The sequence below is a fragment of the Varroa jacobsoni genome, unplaced genomic scaffold (assembly GCF_002532875.2).
Source record: "Varroa jacobsoni isolate VJ856 unplaced genomic scaffold, vjacob_1.0 scaffold_294, whole genome shotgun sequence".
Taxonomy (NCBI): Eukaryota; Metazoa; Arthropoda; class Arachnida; order Mesostigmata; family Varroidae; genus Varroa; species Varroa jacobsoni.
In genome coordinates, this window is record NW_019213196.1 from 1 (window position 1) to 14,338 (window position 14,338).

Consider the following 14,338-nt stretch of genomic DNA (forward strand, 5'->3'; position numbering starts at 1 on the left):
GTTCAAAACTCGATCATCGTCTGCTTGATTTGGGTTTCATCGTGTCAATGCTCGTTGCAGATGTATCCGCCTGGGCAGGAATATAAGACACTTCCATTTTATTATTTACTGATATTACTTTCATTCGTAGCGCTGTAGCTGTTCCTGTCATTAGTCGATCACCGTTCCCCCTGCTTCGATCTTACGATCCTTATTTGTGTGTGTGTGTGTGTGTGTGTGTGTCTTCACTTAAGCTAGCTAGTTTTGTTGGAAGTCAGCGTCAAGTTGGTTTGTTTTCCGGAACAGAAAGTTCGAAAAAAATCAATCGATCGATCGATCGATCGATCGATGACGTTACAGAATCACAACCGGTACTGCTATGATCATCTGGACTAATTTTCTTTGCGCATCGAAAAGATAAATAAAGCAAAGCAAAAACGAAACAAGGAATATAAATTAAATAACATACTTTATTTGTTTTGAAAAATTTATAACCAACGTTATCCGTCTGTCTCGACAACTGCTCTTCCTAGATTCGCTGCCCAAGGCGCGGCGCGATTCGACTTGGGCTCTACTCATTCCGTCCTTCTATCCGTTATTCATTTTTGATGTTGTTAAAAATTAACAGAACTTGTATAATACTGAAAGTTCCGCCGCCATGAAGTTACTTTCGTAATTTTCCTCGTGATGTTGTTGTTATTATTATTACTGAACTGTTAAAAACATAGGTAACGGAATAAAAATTGTTATCGAGAATGTTTGAAGGCAATGAATCGGATACTGTTTCTCCTGAGCGATTTTGCCCGTACGGTGTTCGTATGTCGAGTGTGCTATGTGCTCATAGGTCCATGCGAAGTACATTGATTGACCCGTGGATTGATTCATTTGCAGGTTGATTGAGTTGTTACTTAACAATAAAATTATGTTGGTGATTGTGATGCCGTTGATTGCGTTAAGGAATAACAGTAATGAGAAACCTGGGTTACTGACTGGGGGATTGGGGGAATGGGGCTTGCTGTAAGGTGATGCTCATCGTTGTTTATAGGGTATTCAATAGATGCAATATAGCTGTTGATCGTTTACATTGGTTTTCGCTAATAAAAAATACATATTGTGTAGTATTTGCTTCGTTATTATAAATCGATTGATTTTTTCGAGTGATTGTAGAAAGTCACCAGTCAGCCTGTTCTGTACGCTACATCCATTTTCTTCCATAGAAACAATTGTCAGTATGTCAATCAAGGCCAAAGTTCCTTGGAAACGTTGTCTGAATGATTACATTTTGCCTGAATCTTTATCAAAACCTCCATCTCCGCTTTCAATTCGGGTGCCTTCGGTAACGCTCCTGTCCTTAACTACTCCCACGATGCTCACTGTAGTATTTTTAGTAATATGGATGTTGGTGTTGTAAAGTATTGCTTTGCTGCCACCCTCCGTGTGCTTTTTTATAGGTGCCGAAGTTGGATAGTCGGAAAAATAATAATGTTCTATATAAATCGTGTGGTTGTTTTCCTTTTATTTTTATCATTGTTATGTATTATCATACTGACCTTATGTCCGGCTACATCATTTCCTTTTTATTCTGCCATTATATATATATATATGTTTACCTCATATAATATATATATATATATATATCGAATAGCATTACTCTTACCATTGGTAATATTCTGTTACTCGTTATACGGTTCGTCCTTTGAGTTTGCTAATATTACTCCTTCTAATAATAGTGTTACCATTATCTATGCTATCTATATAATATCTCCGAGACTTGCTCTCATTTGGTGTACTGTTTTTGTTTTCGTCATCGTTTTGCGATATATACATGCCCGTCGAAGTAACTCGTGGGTGAACTCTGGTACCACCGACTTCTGCTTCCTTTGCCCACAATCCTCGCTTATCGCCTCGATCGCCCGCAACCTAGAGAAGACTCCGTTACTTGACCGCTCCCGCCAATCGTATTTGCTAAAGTAGCGTCTGCTATGAGGGCTGTCCTGCCCGAAGGTCAACCCGGAGGTACCGCCCAGGTTGACACGTAGCTGGTTCTTTGTCTGACTACTTCACCTGCGTGGTACGGTATTTGCCTCGGAATGTGAGCTTTCGTGTCGCTTGTCGCCCCCTGTGCATGTGCTGAGTTCTGCATGTATTCATGTGTGTATCAATCACGACAATTCTAACTGCTATAAAATGTCTTCGGGTATCTCGTGGTCGTTCTACGCTTAGTTATATTTCGTATGCGCTTTTTAGATCGCTAATGATCAGCTTATTTCATACGTGTTTACCCTACGCTACTATGTTGCCTAGACCTACTTACATACATCGGCATGCTCACAGTACCCGATACACAGAAGCAGACCGCTTTACCTTTCGTTCACTATCATTGCTATTCTGAATGGAGCACTACTGTTCTTTGTCATACATCACTGTCTCATTCGGCTTAAAGCGCAAGATGGCCTGTTCGAATGGAGTCGACGATCACGTAGACCAATATGTTCAGAAGATGTAATTTTTAGGTAGATCAGCGTACTGCCAAAACCAAGCTGCCCGCAGCAGTGTGCCCGGCTGTGAGTTCACGTCCGGCCTGCTATGCTCTCATCTGGAAACGTTATGATTTTCGATTTGTTAGTAGCTAATTTTTTCAAACCTGCTCGTACCTCTCGAACGTACTATCAGTGTCACTCATGAACGACGCCTGACTCCAAGCTCCTAGCTTATACTCATCAAACCCATGGACATCTCCAACAAGGCCTCGGCCCGCCCGGGTGAGATCAACACTTTGAGTATGCTGTTGTTTTTGTGAATGTTTATGCTGCCGCTGCCTGTGATGGTCGGCACAATCTCGCATCTCGTAGCTGAGGCATGGCCGAGAAGTGTGCCGTTCCCTCTCGGATCGTCGACACATTCATTGTTTGTCGGCCTCTACTTTCCTACCTCTGCAGTTCACGATCCAGTCCTCTCTGCTTGTCTGATAGTACTGCGCGCATGACAACTTAAAGCTGTGGACCTTAAATGGAAGCAAAAGCTCTGCTGATCATGATCAAGCACGCTGCTTCCTAAACGGCGTTTTGGCTACATCAAATAGAAAGCATTGTCACCATTAGTTAGCATCATGTTATCAATATTACTATCGTATAGTCACTATCTCTGTAGGGTATAGGTACCTCTTTCTGTGAATAGATGCATGTTGAAATGCGTTTGATGTTTTAGAACGATCACCACATTGTAGTTGTAGAATGCACCATTTATCATCTTATCAACTAATTGATGTGCGCGTATCGATTTATGCCAATGGCGCTCGGCCTTCGCAGAGTATTTTGTCGCATCTCGTTCGAAGGAGTCCTCGTTAAGTGGCAGCGAGTCGAAGAGACGGTATAGTTTGCTTCAGAAGACGATATCGAAAGCCCAAATATCTCCCCTCTGTCCTCACTCATATGCATGTCGTTACGCATAATTCTCTCTATTATTTGTTTATATCTATATGTGTGTGTGTGTGTGTGTGTGTGTATGTGTGTATACTTGTCAGTGTTGTGGGCCTTCTCTTCCGTACGTCAAGTTGCTCAAAGCTTGTAGTACGGTGTGTGTATGTTACCACGCAGCGAGAAGCATACGATGATACACGTAACAGGGTTGTGCCAGCGTTCGCCGGCGCTGGCAGTCAACAACAATCAACGTAAATCGGCGCGTATATGATAGAGTGTGGTACAATAGCGTAAATGCAGAGTCCGTGCAAGTGGATTGCAGAATTACGATAATAACCAAGACAGAAACACGAATAATATTAACATATACAAATAATCGTTAACGCTTGTTTATAGAACAATTAAAATAATTATATATAGCTTTAATTAATTCATTCTATCATCGTCTATGTAAAAATAGAGAAAACTCAAAACGGATGGCATTGCCGTGGCAGGACGAGTACAGTTCTACTGCATCAGTGGAACTAGCCAATACTTCATGTTCCTCCTCATTTGCCGTCGAGTACCTCACTGGCGGGGAAATCAATTTTGCTTTTGTGTCCTCTCTCTCTCTCTCTCTCTCTCTCTCTCTCTCTCTCTCTCTTTCTTTCTTTCTTTCTTTCTTTCTTTCTCCCTCCCTATGCAACCCTTTTACCCCCCAGTGTACAGGGCCAAGCAAGCAACGCTCGACCATCCGAGCCCTTCCGTGTACTTTTGTTCGACATGCAAAACGCGCAATTTGCGGGTACCCGCGCTGCCCAAAAACGTTCAAGCGGAATGTTTGAAATTTGCCCCCGACCGCCTTCTGCTGCCATAATCTTCCTGCCCTCTCCCCTGCCCAACATTTTGTCCCTGCCCCAATTCTTTTTCCTAGAGTCTGACATATTTGCTTCCCATATCGTATTCGGCTGCTACTCCCTGTTGATTGCCGAGTGACAAAAGGTCAGCGAAGCTGAGCAAAAAAGAAACAAAACGTTTTCGGCGATATTCTCTGAAACTGGTGTAGCGGAATGTAGTTGCGCCGTATTTAACTCGTCGATCGCCATATTGATTTTCGTCGGAGGCGGTAAGACAGTACGAGCGCCGACGTTGAGCAGACGAACCCACTCCAACAGAATTACGTGGCGGCGCGCATGCACATCAGGGTGCTCTTGATCGTTATGGATTCGTGAATGACTAGAGTACTAAAACTTGTCTTTGTTCAATACGATTTACTACTTTTACTGTTTGTTATTCTATCTATTTGATTGAACCTTTTTGTATTATCTGTGTGGATGTATGTGTGAGTGTTTCCGCCATTGTTTCAGCTTTTGTCTTGTTCCCCTCGTTTTTTGACCTGCTGTTTCTGTTAGTAACGCTCGTTAGAGGTTCGTCCTGTCGTTTTGCTAGCTCTTTTGGTGGCTAGCTACTCCTTACTTTCGAGTTTGGCGGAGCTCTAACACAGACGGCACCTATTAATGCCGTCGTCGTTGCCGTATACGTCGCCACCATCGATGGCCATAAACAAACATTTCATGTGTATTATACGATGTGTTTTAATTTTAATGTTCACTATTGTTGTTCTTTCTCTGTTTGTTTCGGAAGGAGACAGCTTTGTTTTTATTTGGCTTGACGAAAAGCAAACGATGCGAGGCGGACGTTTGACGTCAATGTCCACCGTATTGCCTCTCCATCGACAAGAATAATTCGTTTTTCAACTTATCATTAGTAGTTCGTCGTGCAGTGTATTGTATCATAGAATTAAATGCACTTCTTGGTTGCCGTGGTCCTTTCGTTGGTTGGTTTTGTCGAGTGACACTCGGCAACTCCGAATGAAGCTGTAGGTAAAGCTGATACTGGATCGCTGAGCTAGTACGAGTCCTTAATTTCCATCTTCGGCCCCTTTCTCTATCCCTGCACCGCGGAACAGCTGCGACATCTGCCTGTTGTGTCGCCAACTGCGATATGCAACTCGTCCTTCCTGAGGCAGCAGCAACAACAAGAGTCGATTGGTTAGTTCTCCATCGGTTCTCGCTTGCAGCGGTAATCGTAATTCCAAATAGTAATAATAATGTGAGGTGCAGTACATCTGTCGTAGATTTTCTAGGTCTGGATGCATTATCGTTCTTTTCACCATCTTGTTTTCTTAATTATTTCCTGCTGTTGCTGAGAATATTATTCAGGATGAAACGGTTGTTTCGACTGAGGGAGGAAGTCCCGACGAGGTGGCCGACTTCTCGATCCGCTTGTACTTCGCTCGGCGGTTCTTGAACCAGAACTGCACGTTGCGGGGCTCGAGCTTAGGAAACTTCTGTCGGTACTCCATGGCGTTCAGCTCCGCTGTGAATTCCTCAATTTGCGCATGGTGCGGATGAGTCGTCACCTCATTAAACCACTTCTCCAATTTAGGCACTTCGGACACGGGGTCGATAAACGTTCGATTTCGTTTGCGGCCTGCCTCCAGCGGGCCGCCAGCAAAATGGCCATTAGGCGCTAACCCAGTCGGTTGTAGACCTTGGAATGGCACACCAGGTAGCGCCACCCCGCCATAAACGCCAGCGCCATATAGTGCTAAATTCGACGCCTGCTGTTGCGCATTGGCAATGCGGTTTTCCCAGGCTATCTCGTTGTCGTGCTCGCCATCGGGATCGGTCTCTTCGCGTTCAGGCTCGTCATCATCACTGGCATCGCTTTCGGCACCATCTTTGGCGAGGCCTTCTTTCGATGAGTCGGCGCTATCGTTGTCGGCCTCGCTCGAACAGCTTTGCAACTTGACACCAGCCGGTTTTACACTAAGGTCTAACGACGCGGCCTGTTGATGCTGTTGCGCCTGAGTGGCTTGCATCACTGCCGCTAGATGGTGCCAACCCAACCGCTGTTGCGCTTCGGCTAGTCTTCGTTGATACTCGTACTCTTTCCATTTGTCGAGTAATCCCGGAGCACCGCTAACAGCGTCGACGCCAGATGCGTTCAATGGAAGCGTCTGGTTAGCGGTCGTAAGTTTGGGCGGGGGTGATACGCTTGCCTCGCGGTCGCTTTCAATATCTTGGTCTCTCGTTGATCCGGGAGAGCATGGAGCGCCCTTGTCTGGACTGGAAGCCGACAGGGACACCGAAAGTGACCCTGCCGTTAACTGACCCGGCGCGACGATCTGAAGCCGGCGGCGCTTGTAAGCCGCCCGCGCGTTCTTGAACCAATACACCACATTATTCACATTGAGCAGCTTGTCGCGATTGAGCGCCCGTCGCGCTGCGTTTAACTGCTCAACGTAGTCCTGAATCTGGACACGTGTGGGGTGTTGGTCCCTCTGGAACCACGCGTGCAGCTGTGGCACCTCCGTCTCCGGGTCGAACGTCGTACGTACCTGAGCCAATAACATAAGAACAAAACTTACTATTAATTTCCTCATTAAGTTACTCACATTTACAAGCATGCAAGCAAAAAACTCTTACAACTAAAATATTTCGAATCTTTCATTACGGGAACGGCGCTTAGTTCGGGCCGACGGATTACTACGGATGATAACCCTGGGAGCACCTCACCGTAACTTGTCCACCACAAATCCATATCCTGGATCAGACTGTCACGTGATCCAAAATAGTTACGGCCTATAGGGATATATAAAAGCTTGAAAAGATTTACCACTTGTCTCTGTAGCGGTTTCTGTTGGACCTATGCCCAGTATCATACCATCCTCTGCCCCTTATCGACAGTTCAGGCTCAACTTACTCGTGGTTTACTAGCATGTAGTTTATCGTCGTCGAACCGCGTTAGCTGGCCGTTTGAGTGAGGCGCGTGCGCCCCGTGTGGTACGTGCGGCACCATCTTCGCAGCAACACTAAAATCCAGCACCTCGGTGTCCGCTTGTCGCTTGCGGCCAAGTGGAAGTGCGGCCAGTCCAGCAGGGTGCGCGGCCTGCTGCCCGCCAGCGCCTTGGGAGAGCTTGGGAGCGTTCTCGATGAACGTTCTCAATATCTCCTCACGTCGCTCTGGACTAAACATGCCCTGATTAAGTGCGCCCGTGGCAGCTACACCACCGTGTGATACCCCACGCTTTTCGTTAGCTAACGTCTGCAACAGCGACTGGTAAACCTGGTCAGAAACAGCCGACTCCGGAATGCTAGCTTTACCTGTGGACATTTTTGAGCCGTTTCAATGCGACAGGACAATATATATTAGGCAGTATGTTAGAGGTATGCAGGTTTGAGCAACTCAACACATTGCAGTATGCTATGCAAAGGGCAATACGGAAAAGAAGCAACAAGCTCGGTGCAATTCTAAGTGGCAATGCAAGCAAGTTATTTGTACGCAATAGTGAAACAAAAACATGCATATATATATATATATATATATATTGCAATACAGAAAGAAAATGCAGGCAGAATGAGGCCAGTAGGGAAAACTCTTCTAAATTATTAATTAAATCTTTTTATTGGTATTTGCGATCAACATGCATACTAGGTAATAAAGCGAAATCGTTCAAAGTAACCCACTTAACATAATAGTACGGTCGATGACAAACGAAAATATGAAAATATTGTCCGTACACATACTGAGCGCTGGCGGTATTCCCTCCACCATCTGCAGTCGACTCTGGAGAGCTGCCGCCCCAATCAGCAGCTGGTTGGCGAAACGATCTGTTTGAGCCTGAGTTTGTGGCTGCGAGTGTTGTCGCTGTTGCTGCTGCTGCTGCTGCTGTTGTTGTTGTTGTTGTTGTTGCTGCTGTTGTTGCTTGTTGAGCAGGTGATTGAGCAGGACAAGATCCTTAGGACTTAGATCCCTTGTCGGCTCCTTCACATCCTCCGATTCTTCCGGAGGAGTATGCGTGTCCTATCAGGGAAACAAAAAGCGTTCGCAGCCTTAGTGACAAGTTTCCGAACCACTCACGTAATAGCGTACTGCTGGAAGCTTTCAGTCAGATCACAGTCATTCAGTTGTGAATGTTGAAAGCAAAAGCTGTTACGGCGTAGCCTGATCTAATCTCGTGTAGTTTACAGTGGCAAGCAACGATCTGCGACCAAAAATTCAACGGCTAGACATTGCTTGAATTAGCTCTAATAGATCATCGCAAACTATTTGTGACTAGTCCACGAGAGCGTAGTTCCTAGGAAAGCAAAACATGCGCGAAGGTAGTAGCTATCGGGTATAATCGTAGTTCGAACGCAGCACTGCTCCTCCTCACTGACGAATTTCTTCAAGGGGAACAATGACAAAGCTAAGTCTGGAACAAAATTGAATCGATCTTATAGCTAAACTCATTATTTTAGTTATCCTTCTCTGAAAGCCACTTTTATGAATCCGCCTCCCGCTATCTTTTCGGCTACAATAAGCTTCTATCTACCGCACGGTATAGCTCCTGTACTGAGGCGCTACCTGTTTCTCCCGGTTGAGAACTGACTCTCGACATATATCGCTTATTATCCCCTTCGCGTGAAGTTCCGCTCTTTCGATCTTTTCTTTTTTGACTGTTTTCTTCCATTGCTGCCAGTTCTCTAGGAGTAGCCGCAGCGGCGTTTTAGTGCTGATGACGAACATGATGATATGACTAAATAATAAAAAAATATCGGAGAAAAAAGCGGAAATCGCGAGGCAAGTTTGGCGGTTGGCCGGGTCAATATTAGAAGGCCACACACAGACGCATAGATGATACACACAGCAGTACATATAGGCGTCTGCCTGGATGAGCACGCGTTTTATCGTGCCGTCGTGGCAAACGAAGAAGAGAAGATCAGGAGTGCATGAGCGGTGATAGGTATAGCAGACGCGCGACTATAGCAGGAGTAAGACGAGCCTTAGAACTAGGCCGCTTAGTCGTCTTGACTTGACTTAGAGACTTAAGGGCCTCGGTAGTGGCAAGCGGTCGGCAGCAGTCGCCACTGCCGCCGCTGACAACTGATCAGCGAGGTCGGGGGCTCGAGGGGTGAGCTTGCGTAGGAATATAAGTGCTGCGGCTCCAGTGGCCGATGTCCTGGCAGTCGCAGCGCTGGTGGAGGCAGTAACGAGCCAACAGGGCTATACTGTAGTAGCGCTGCTTCTCGCAGTGCGTAGTCTGGCAGGCTGCCAGCCTCTTGCCGATTTTTGCTTCGGTGTATCCTCCCCCTCAGAACCCGAAACCCGTAGTTCCGCGATTGGTGGTAGAGCCAGCCCCATCCAGCCAGCGGATCCTAGAAGCAGCAGCAGCTCGAACAGCCATAGCGTCATCACCAACTGCACTAGCACCCCGAAATCATCCCGCGTTTTCCTTACCGACCGGCAGCGGCAGTACTGTCAGTAGTATCTTCTTAATATCTCCTTGATCAGCTTAATGTTTGAAGAGGGAATTTATTAGACTCGAGGCAGCGACAGCAGGCGCCGAACCTGGTAGCAAACCGTGCTGCATTACAGCATATCCTCCTCTACTTTGTTCTTTAGCAGTTCCCCAGACTGAGCCCGCGCTAGGCCGCTATACTGCAAACGCCATGAGCGCCGGCGCAGGACCGTGCCGGCGCTTCCTCTCATCTCCTTATTATTATTATGATGATGATTATTATAGTCAACATCCTCAACATGATATTCCTCATCACGTGTCATCGCTATCGAAGTGTGTAGGGGCAACTGGAGGGTGTAGGGGTAGGTGGAACGTCCGGACGGGCAGGCTGCTAAAGGCGGCGAAACAGGATGGCAGCGCAGCTAGCTTTTAGTTGTCCTTAAACAGCCAAGGATAATTGCCGCCCGATGTCCCCCCAAAATTCCCGACGAGAGGACACAGGCTTTCGTCTGCCCCTACCTGACCCCTTGCTCCCCTCTCCATGCCTTCATTTCCCCTTTGGTATTTCTTACCAGGAACTCGTTTTCCCTGCCATTCCCCCGTCTTAATTCCGTACAGCCATGTACAGGCCGCGTCGAAGCTAATACGCGGGGAGGGCACGGCCTAGCGATATTCTCCTGCCAACCTAATCATATACTCGATAATGCTTGTATGTATTGGGCACGTACTGGATATTGTATGTGCGTGTATGTATCCAAGATGAATACATATACATTGAGAATTTATCCAGCTATACTCTTTCGTGCACGTGTTCAATGTAAAAGCCTAGCAAAACGATCGGTGCCTTCGGTAAAGCCTTTGCAGGCTATCATACGTCGTGATCGCTTGCTTGACATTTCGCGTTATGGCGATACTTCTGTGTGACATCATGAGCAAATGATGCGTCGAGGTCCTTCCGACCTATCAACAGCAAGCGATAACCCAAAACCTTTAGCTTAATAATGTACTACATGTATAGCTTTTGCTAGAGGCGTTACATTCGGTTCGTTAACAATTTGCTCCGCAAAGATTCATCAACACTGGAATCCAGCACAATCACAGTATAACGTACCGGTCATTTCCCTAGTCAGTCGGTTTCAGTAGGTTTTGAACAAGTATACAACACACAATGAAGGAACAGTAGGTAAGGGAGGATAGCAGGCTAAGATGACATTGCTGTAACCTAATTTCTCCTGAACGCGTATATGGACACACGATGACGTCGTGTATGTCTGCACGTATCGTTATTCGCGATTTACGATAACTATAGCAGTCGATTTTTTACAAAACTGGACTAGACTTCACTGCATTACCTTCTACCAGCATCAGTTCGTTAGCTGGTTCGCCACAGCAAATCGAGACCCCGGCGGCCATCTAAGGTTTATCCTCAAGCGCGGTTCAAGCTAATCAGCACGTGCCTCGATGCCATAAAGGGCTTGGCGGCCAGCATCAAGTAGCGGCCATCCTGAGCATGACTCCTATTATCTTTTGCCGTTCTTTCCCCCCGAGCCTCATACCCTATTCGTTACGTTGGTCAGGCTAGAAACAGGCGCTTTCTCGTGTGTCCTACTCTATCTCTCTCGAAGCGCAAGTAGCTTTTGGGCCTGTTGTAACACTACTAACAGCAACAGCGCAGGCACTACCAACATCGACTGATATACCAGCCGCATAAGCCGGGGTAGTCGTACTATGTACCTCTCTTTTTCCTTTCTGCGTAAGAGGTCTCATTTTTTGCGGATTAAAGATTGTGGAAACAGGCGAATAATGAGGAGAGAAATACATGATGGCTAAGGACGAGAGAACAGCAGCGAGAAACGAGATGAGGAGCAGAAAAGCGGATGGACGGGCCGACCGACGGACGCACGATGATGGGCAGCACCAACATGCGATACGAGAATCGCGCAAGTGTCGTCGTTGTGTGGAAGATGGTCGAAAAGACGGTTTCCCTTTTAGCTCCTTGCCCCAAAGCCCTCATAGCCTCAAACCTCGTCCCAACTCCTACCAAACATTCCCCTGCCCTCGCTCCGTCTTCTTTAAGAAAAGAGCGCAGCCTCCGAACAGGATGGGGAGAGGGGGGGGAGACAGTAGCGCCTCTCCTGTTAGCTGATAGCAATATTTTTCCGCCGCCGTTCCTGCTGATGCTGCTTGGGTAGCCGTTAGCGCCCTGGAACTGTTCCATAACACCACTATGTTACTGCATCTGCCGTGTCAGTGTCCGCGAGTGAGTCGTGTAGATAATTATGATCGCCTACATGTTAAGGGGGCTTAGTTACTAAGTACCTGTAAGCCGTATCTCTACCGAAAAGAACGAGTACGAGAGGAGCCAAGAGAGCGTTGCACGCGTAGGAAAAGAAGAAGAAGCGGAGGAGGGCCAGTAGAAGCATAGACGGTAAAACGAAGAACTACTGCTTTCGGTAGCGCTGCTACTAGACGAGTGCAGCGCGTATGAACCGTGGACGAGAGCAACGGCCACTACACCTGCTACTGCGCTAACAGCTGAGATAGGAGAAGTGGCGATTGTAGTATTAATATAACCAGTCGTAGGAAAATGCAGGCCCGTCGTCACTGCGAAGTTTCCCAATTTTGGCCGCAATCGCCAGTGAGTGAAGGTGGCAGGCCGGTTGTGAGAGGTGGTAGCCAGCCTAGATCTTTCAACCAGCTTATAAGCCGCCTGATGAAGCCAGAAAGCTTGCCAGCGGTACGTCACTGGCCCTGACGACAGCACACCTTTGTACGAAAAAGCTTCGCAGACCTTTCTCGACTTCTGTCTGTCTACGGCTGCCGAAGAAGAACAGAAAGAGGCAGTCTGTCCCGCTGGTCTGTACCGCTCCCATCCCGCGACGCCACTATGCACTGGCAGCGCTTTAATGATAGCAGCGCGGAACGAACCGTGGACATGAACTTCAAACTTTCTCAAGCAGGCTTGGCTCGCCTGACTGCTCCATCAAGCCGTAGACAGAAAACCAACCTCAAATAAGTAAACTGGCTGGCTGGCTGGTTGGTTTCAGTAACCGCAGCGATTACCAACTAGCAAAGACTTGCAGCGGAATAACTCCGCTAAGTCGCGAGAGACGCGCACGGTAGTTGCGTATATGTATTCGTTCAGCCAATAGACCGATGGGCGTTAGGGGCAAGAGGTAGCGAACGGGGGATGAATTTCACTGTGGATGAAGACGAGTTGGCCTGGGTGACACAGCGTTGCCATAGATTGGGCTCAATTAATCCCATTGAAGAAAAACTACCGCAGAACTATTTACGCATCTTCAGGAAGAATGATGGGGATTAAGCGGGCACACGATAAGAAGAAGGCTCAGCAAAAGTTAGAGGAGAGTAACTGAAACGGTAAACTGTACAGCAAACACTACTCTGCTTTTGTCCTTACGTATAATGAATTTAATTAGTATGAGAATAAACTTTGTTAGTGCCTAGCTTGTTCGTTAGATGGCCATAACAGCCATTACCACCACTACAATTACCTGGCAACATTTTGTCGCCGTATCGACAAATCTTACATACAGAGTATATTAATACGAAATGAGTTCCGTAACATTAATCCGTAAATGACTATTCATAAATTTCGACGTAACTTTACATTCACGGGTGCGTTTGTGCTTGTTAAGCGCTTACAAGGCAGATCGAGCGGTATTTCGTTACTAGCTAATTACTAAGGTAAATAGACCTATGCATATTTAAGTTGGCAAGCTCAACTTACCCTTTTGATAGTTTGGCACGAGGTCAAAGGATCTTCAGACTGTTCGCCCTTCACCGACGGTAAACTGTAATGACGCAACGGTGACGACAGATAGATGAGTTGATGATCAGGTTTATATGTGAGTGCCATTAATCAAAAGTCTTTGCGAAAATAGAAGATTCATACTTACTTGAGTAATGTGATACGTAAGGTGACGAGCTGGCCAAGATCGGCGAGCATTTCCCCGACCGTTGCATTTTGGGGGTTATCCGTTACTTGGTCGAGTCCCAATGGTAGCCAGTTTTTGATTTGGAGAGCACCTACGTCAACGCACAACAAGAAACCAGATGACTACATGTTGGTGTTACGTCGCGTCCCTACAAAGCGTTGAATATATGTATATGCACATATGTGAATCTGCAATACAACAACCCTAAGCAGACGGAAACTGGATAAGCAGCATTGTGTACGAACCAATGTAATGAATTCAATTAAGGCTCTGGAAGTAAAGGACGTCGCCGTCGCCGTCGTCGTCGTCGTCGTCGTCGTCGTCTTAGTGAAATATATTATATCGATATTAGCGAAACAACAAAAAAGATACAGGTAAAGTGGGCGTCCAATTAAAGGCAACCCGAATCAATCAACATTACGAAATATGTTGCGGGAGTACTCCTAGAACAAGGCCGTCAAGGTCCAAAGCAGGACAATCTAGCCTGAGCTAGGTGCTGTTGCCACCTTGAAACAAATGGCAAAAAAGACCTCAACCCTTCCACCTGTGAGAACTGCTGCTAAAGCAATACAAGTACATAAAATAAGTTACAAATAGTATCGTTAACAAAAATGCTTATAGCTGCTTTCAGAGCCATAACTTCATTTTGTGTTCTCTAAACAAGATACGTCCATGCTGCCAACAGCTGTTCATGTGAAAATTTGTTCGAAACACTT

The 14,338-nt window shown here is 46.5% G+C and overlaps 1 protein-coding gene across 1 annotated transcript in view; it reads right to left on the reverse strand.

Moving 5' to 3' along the window:
• Positions 1 to 429: 429 nt before the first annotated feature.
• Positions 430 to 14,338, reverse strand: part of dve (SATB1_N and homeodomain domain-containing protein dve) — a 94,755-nt gene continuing 80,846 nt past the window's right edge. The window contains exons 4-8 of the mRNA XM_022830833.2: positions 13,584 to 13,713; positions 13,415 to 13,478; positions 7,970 to 8,246; positions 7,146 to 7,546; positions 430 to 6,780 (exon numbers count right to left, since the gene is read on the reverse strand). Coding sequence (XP_022686568.1) covers positions 5,596 to 6,780; positions 7,146 to 7,546; positions 7,970 to 8,246; positions 13,415 to 13,478; positions 13,584 to 13,713 — 2,057 coding nt within the window. The 3' untranslated portion in view covers positions 430 to 5,595. The remainder of the gene's footprint in view (positions 6,781 to 7,145; positions 7,547 to 7,969; positions 8,247 to 13,414; positions 13,479 to 13,583; positions 13,714 to 14,338) is intronic.